Source organism: Orycteropus afer, unplaced genomic scaffold (genome assembly GCF_000298275.1).
Source record: "Orycteropus afer afer isolate SDZICR_OR568_19922 unplaced genomic scaffold, OryAfe1.0 scaffold00150, whole genome shotgun sequence".
Taxonomy (NCBI): Eukaryota; Metazoa; Chordata; class Mammalia; order Tubulidentata; family Orycteropodidae; genus Orycteropus; species Orycteropus afer.
In genome coordinates this window covers 7,052,649-7,059,724 of record NW_006921737.1, presented here as the reverse complement: position 1 = coordinate 7,059,724, position 7,076 = coordinate 7,052,649, and the positions used below count along the sequence as shown (strand labels likewise).

At 38.8% G+C, this 7,076-nt stretch overlaps 1 protein-coding gene across 1 annotated transcript in view; it reads left to right on the top strand.

Annotated features, from left to right (window-relative positions):
• Positions 1-7,076, top strand: part of AKAP13 (A-kinase anchoring protein 13) — a 313,928-nt gene that overhangs the window by 250,363 nt on the left and 56,489 nt on the right. Inside the window, exon 17 of the mRNA XM_042781685.1 lies at positions 4,100-4,274. Coding sequence (XP_042637619.1) covers positions 4,100-4,274 — 175 coding nt within the window. The remainder of the gene's footprint in view (positions 1-4,099; positions 4,275-7,076) is intronic.

The following is a 7,076-nucleotide window of genomic DNA, read 5'->3' as shown; positions in this document are numbered from 1 at the left end:
TTCCGAGGCAGTATCACTATGGAAGTAGATTGCTCCATCTTCCTTACGAGGAGTGACTGGTGGGTTTGAACCACCAGCCTTCTGGTTAGCAGTCAAGTGCCTTAGGCACTACGCTACCAGAGCTCCCTACAAAGGCTTAGGGCAGTGTTAAGTATAATTATTTCTCTCATTCCTTCTTTTATTACAGTTCTGCTGTGTGACAATTGCTTAATCGTAGTATGTTTTCACAGTTGTCCAGAGTGTTCTCTGATTTTTTTTTTCCTTGTAATTACTTGTCAGCAGAAGTAGGTTTGCTGTTGTGTTCTGTTGAGTCTGTCCAGACTCATCGTGACCCTGTAAGACAGAGTGGAACTGCCCTATAGAGTTTCCTCGGGAAGCTTTAAGAAAGTGATAAAAAATCATATTCTTCTTTAGTATCCCAGTGTAGTTATTTCCTGTGTCTTTCCCTTTACATACTTTTCACTTCTATTTCCCCAGCACAGATAAAGTGCTTTGGCAATTGCTAAACAGACAAGTCAGCATCAGAAATAGCCAGATACCACCTTACTACAGCAACCTCACTGAAAAGTTTTCTTAGGAAACTCATTGTTTTTTATAAAATGAGGAGTCTGTTTTTAAATAGAGTTGTTGTTGGTTAACTTCTAGTGTTAGAAATTGGCCTCAGTCCTCATCAGAGCTCCCATATTATAGCTTAAGCACTGTCCATAAACACTGTGTTTTGGGGAATTAGTTTTGTTTCATATCCTGTGTGCTTTGTAACTAGGGTAGTTGGCTTTACCAACAGCATTCAAATAGTTAAGACTGTCTGAAGGAAACAAGCAGCCTCAGCCCTCCCTCCTTCCCTTTCTCAACCAGTCTCTGGCTTCCTCTTATGTTTTCTCTAATGGCAGCTTAAAGCTGCTGAGCTCTGCCCTGCCGGCATGAGCCCCTCCTTCTGCGAGAGCACATTTCCTGGCATGGGGGTCAAATCATGTCGGTAAAATGGGGTCGATTTCATGAAGCACCCCTCATAACAGTGAGATTCATAGGACCAAAACATGGGGAGGTAAGAGCTGATTTCTTTAAAGACTAATTTCTAATAAATCATAAAAAGAGACAATGAAGTTTATTGTTTTGTTTTATTTTTATCCTTCGAAAAACTAATTTAGATTGTTGCAAAAGATGAGTAAATTACTTAGTTTTATTCAGATTTGAAAAGTATTGCAAGGCTTGAGAGAATAAACTATTTTTCACAACAGATTTTCCTTAACTATTAGAGGATGCGTTAGCTTTCTTGAGCAAAAATTGGATGCTTCTTTGTTTAACATTTTTATGTATGGAGGAACCTTCTGTAACATTTAATTAAAAGGAAATTATTCGAAGAAATTTAGTTTTTGCTATTTTTATTAGGGTTTCCTGTACTTTACAGGTTACTCATTTACATTCAGAACAGTTTCCTGTTTTGTAAAGTGAAGTAGTTTGTTTTTCCCTCTCCTTTGCTTATTCTTACGGCTCCAAACTACAGCAGCTCGGCCCTTAGAGTTTCATTATATAGGATGTTTTAACAACAGATTTAACATGAACCCTAGCCTTAGCAAATATTTACCACTGAACCCTAGCCATAGCAAATATTTACTATGTAAGTGTAGTGGGAAAGGTTTTAAATAAGAGATCAAGAGACCTGGGTTCTAATTTTACCTGTTCTGACCATCTGCTGTGTGCCCTTTTGCAAGTTAACAGACCTCTCCAGCTCTCAGCAGTGTGATGCAGTGAGTGAGAGCTGAGCTTTAGAATTTACCACCCCTGCGTCTTAATCTCAGCTAAAGCAGTGACTGGTGTGTGGCCTCATGTCCATGATTTATCATCTCTAAGCCTGGATCTCCTCAGATGCAGATGGAAATAATAGCTAGTCCTTATTTCAAAGGTTATTGTGAGAAAATACATCACTTACCACAGAGCTCAGCACATAGTAACTGTCACAATATTAGCTATTATTTACCTCTCAGCTGTAAACCAGGAATCATAATGCCTACCCTGCCCACTTTGAATTCTTTAATGTATATGTATAAGGGATTGAGTCATAATGTAAGGCATTTAGTGCTTGTGGTGATCACTAACTGTGGGGTTCCCGTTTCCAGGAATTTTCTTAGATTACAATAGTAGTATATGGCACTAGGTGAAACTCCTACCTCTGTGAATTGTACTTCCCCAAACCTAAACCTTTCTAGTCAGTTAAAAAAAAAAATTCAATTGATACCACAGTGCTTCTAAGGACCTTTTATACAGAGCATAGTTATACCCTACAGTCCTACCCTCTCAAAAGTAGGGTACACCCGAAATGTCCCTGGCTGCTTTAAATACTTTACTAAGAATCTAGTCGTCATCAATCAGTATTTCTTCAAGTCTTACAGGTTTAAAAAAATATATCTTCATGATTGCCTGTATAAGTTTTGGTAATAACCCCTCTGAGATTGAGGCGTGATGTCATATGAAAGTCCATGTGCTTTCTATCTGTCCCTAAAGCATTTCTAGCATTCCTGTAGTGTTATGAGGTAATATAGCCAAAATATTTTACTATCAGAACACCTGACTCCTAGTCCAGTGCCCCGCCTTCGCTTCTCACCCAATCTGATCTTTCGTTTACCTCTTTACCCTGAGCTTCATACCTGGCCCAGTTCCAGTTTGCTCAGTCAGCGGGAAGCACGTAGCAAAGTGGCTGGGCACATAGTAAACATTTGATGAATTCAATTTCCTGCTCCCTCTCTGAGGGAGGCACGTGGAGGGAAAGGGAACTTCTCAAAGGAAGTCAGAGGACTGATCTGGATGTATCTTGTCTCTCCAAACTAGAGTTGGTTTGCTTGCTGCCTTCTGTCTTACATCCTCAGGGCAGTCCTCTTGCCCCCTACATCCTCAGGGCAGTAAACAGATACGCCTTGGGTCTTACCCTCCTGTGGGATCCCATTTTTCTGAAGGAAGTGAATCCTCTGTTAACTAGCTTGAGGGGATATAAAGAAAATGGTTTAGGGGAAAATTATTATCAAGGTTTCTGTCTCACATCCTCTGCATATCTATCCGGTCCTCCCTGTTGTCCTTTTCTTTTCCCCAGTTTCCTTACCATCCCATGGTAAGAAGTTCCATAAAAATTTCCCTTTCCCCACTGCAAACACTACATTTCTGTGTTGGATTAGGGGAGTAATCAACAAATGGAACTTATTTTCATCTAGTTATGAATAATTATTATAGAAATTATCACCAAGTGTTATGTACTTACTGTATGTTTTAAGTGTATTATTCCATTTAATTCTTCCAAAAAAATGTGAAATAAATATCTCTTATCATCCCCATTCTACAAGTGAGCAAAGTGAAGCTTGGAGAATGTGACTGACTTCCCCAAGGTCGATCATTAATAAGTAGTCGGGTCTGACACCATTGTCCATATTCTTAGTGTGATTTCCCAGCCTGCTCCTCTCATCTACATTCTCTGCCCATTTTGAAAATTAGGTAAAGTTGATATCCATCAATCTTGAAACTCTTTAACTAGTAAGAACCGAAAACATATACATGGAGGATATTTAATACATCTGGTGAGAGTAAAGGAGGAAGCAAGGTGTCCCCTCACTTCGGGGTATGTAATTGGCATTAGAAAGTCAGAGAGGGAACCTCAGGGTAATTTTTTGGGGCCACCCAGTTGTCCTTCCTCAAGCTATTCCCAGAATGGCTACCCTCCATTCTTCTCCCTGCCTGGAACCAGCCGTGTACTTGTTGCTTGCTTTGCGAGCTATGCTGTGACTTACTGAGAAAGATCCATGGCCACTCCAGGTGCCTTCTGCAATGCCAGAAGTTTCTTTCTCATGTTGGGTCGTGGACAGTATGTTTTTCAGTATAAATAACCACGTCCATGACCCACGGCAAAACTGTTTTAACCTGTCCAGTTTTCATATACTTTTATTGATGTAGCTTACATGCTTGCAACCTAATAAAAACTTTTTGGTTTAGACAGTGTTACTTACTTTTGTGCAAAACACTCACCAACAGCTATTGACCACATGCCATTTTGAGGCCCAGGTGAGGGAAAGACCTTCTCATGTTCAATTAACTATTGATTTCTTTTCATCGACAGGAAAAGGAAAAAGAGAAAGAGAAAGTTAAGGAGAAGGAGAAAGATTCTAAAGAGAAGGAGAAGGACAAGAAGACTGTCAATGGACACACCTTCAGTTCCATTCCTATTGTGGGTCCCATCAACTGTAGCCAGTGTATGAAGCCGTTTACCACCAAAGATGCCTATACTTGTGCAAGTAAGCCGCATGCTTCTGCCTCTCATAAGCTCAACTCTTTTGGCTCAAAAAGTTCATTTCTAGTTTCATGTCTGTCTCACCCCTTATCTGTTCCTCATTTATATGGAGTAGTAGCTAGCACTTTTCATAATTTTCTTTAAATGGTACCAAAGAATTAAGTTCTTAATATATATATATGACATGCAACCAGTTTTTAAATTTTTTCAGACAGCTCCAGTTTCAAATATTCTATTCTTTTGTCCGTAAAACACTACTGTCCCAAAGTCTATGTCATCATCAAAACTGTATTGTAGCCTTAACTCTAAAGGTACCCAGCAATCCCTTGTCTGATTATTTTTTATTTTAGTCCTTTGGTGCATGCTTTGATTACTTACTACCACTAACTCACGGTAACTGCCAAGGGTGGGAGAGTACCTTTGTGTGCAGAGATATTCCATGTTGTCCTATCACTGACCTGCTTAAATCACCCTAAACCCAAATCTGTTAACTGATCACGTTCCTCCTGGTTTTAATAAGGTTCTCTAAGGTAGAGATCAACCGACTTTGTCTGTAAAGAGCCAGATAGCAAATATTGTATAGGTTTGTGGACCATTGAGTCTCTGTCACAGCTGCTGAACTCTGCCATAGTAGAGGAAAAACAGCCATAGATAATATGTAAAGCAGCGATTGTGGCTGTGTTCCAGCAAAGCTTTAGTTATGTATGAATACTGAAATTTGAATTTTGTAAAGTTCTTTCATGTCATAAAATACTTATTTTATATTTTTTTCAGTCTCTTAAAAAGATAAAAATCATTCTTCACTCACTGGCCACAAACTATAGGCTGCCAGCAAACCCCTGCTTGTGGCACATGTAGAATGTGATCATGTTTGTCAAGGAGGCTGCTTACGGCTGCTTATGGCGAAAAGTCTGGAGCACTAGCTACCCCAGAAGGTTATACCTATAGCCAATTCAGATAAAATAGTGACTGATTCAGACTATAAGGAGCACTTCTTAGACCATGATGTTATGATATTGTCTTATTTCCTGTCCTTTGTGTTGAGTGTCCCCAGTGATTTATTACTAAAAATAGTTAACTTACTGAAATTTAAACTTTCTAAAATTTATTTGGGTAGCTTCCAAATGTTCTATAATAATTTCCACTTTCTTTTTTTTTTTCTTGCTTGCTTTCTTGAGTGGAAGAGAAGAAGTGGAGTTAAAGCTACCACATAACCACAGTCTATCTTATCTATGCCACAGCTGTTGTGACTTTTTAAGCACTGGCTTCATCACACATGCTCTTGTTAAATGATTTTTATGGATACATTCTACCTTAAAAATAGTCTGCAGCACTATTTGTTTTACTGTCCTGTTTTTTAAAAAAAATCAAGGTGGTCTCATTCAAATCTTTGTGCATCCCCGTGGGCAGATACCACCCATGTTAATGTCATCCTTCATGTGTAACTTAGCAGAAAACTGAGAACTACTACCTCACAGCAGTAAGTTTTATAGACCTCTAAAAAAGAAGCCTGTCATTGGCCAGTATCCCACCAGTGTTTTTATTTTGGAGCTCAGGTTCTAATTAGACTCATTCCTGGGACACCAGTTGAATGTATGCAGTTTAGTTTTTAAGCCACTGGGCGTGGTCAGCTTCTGAGAACTGGGCTAACTTGGCTGTCTAGAGCAGAAGTCACCAAGTATTTTTTAGTATGTTATTCATCATTAGAACATTTTTTAGCATGCATGTGTGTATATATTTAATGTAAAATGAATGACATGCATATCCTCAGAAGAGCTCATTCTGGAAACAAGATGTGTCATAATTTGCCATATTCATGTTGGTTGGTTAGTTATTAGTATTGTCTTTGATCCATCATTTCCTTGCATGAATTTTATAATTTTCTTTCCAGTTTATTTTAGTTGGAACTAGATATTATCATCCATAAACTTACTTAATTATGCAGATAAGATTATTGAATTATACACTCATCACAATATACTGAAAGGGAGTAGAGAGAAAAGGTACCACCATTACACATCCCCACACCCCACCTCCAAGTGAGGAACACCCCTTGTTTTCCCTCAAGAAACCTCTAGTATCATGTATCTAGTGAGGCTGCCCAACATAAAAACTGAGTATATCATATCTCAAACATATTACCAGTATATCAGACTGTGTATGAATTTCATTTCTCTCTTAAGAAGTCAACATAAATATAAACTGTAAAATTTACCTTTTGTATTCCAATGGATCATTTTGCCATTCCCACTCAGGAGTGCCTGTACTCCTTTTGGGTAGCACTGGTCTCAGGGAATAGTGGGGAAAAGCTATATTTCTTGATTGGTAGTGTGAGATTATATTCCAGGAACTCTAACAGTAAAGAAGACTGGATTGTCATCATCTTTTTTTCCCCTGTAAAAACTAAAAATGCTGGATATAATATATTTTTGAAGAACAAATGTACATCCTACTTTGGTGAGTAGCGACTGGCATCTTAAAAGCTTGCAAGCGGCCATCTAGATACAACACTGGGTCTCTCCTCGTCCAGAGCAAAGAAGAATAAAGAAAACCCAAGATGGATAGAAACAATTAGTCCAGGGGACTAGTAGACCATGCAGTCCTCAGCCTATATAACCATGGGACCAGAAGAACTAAATGGTGCCCAGCTACCACTGTCAACCACTTGGAGGGGGATCAGTGCAGGAGATCCTGGATATAGTAGGAGAACAATATAGAACAAAACTCAGTATCATTTTAAAAAAAAAAAAAAAAAAAGACGAGGTTTGCTAGTCAGATAGACCCTGGTGAGACCCTCACTTCTATA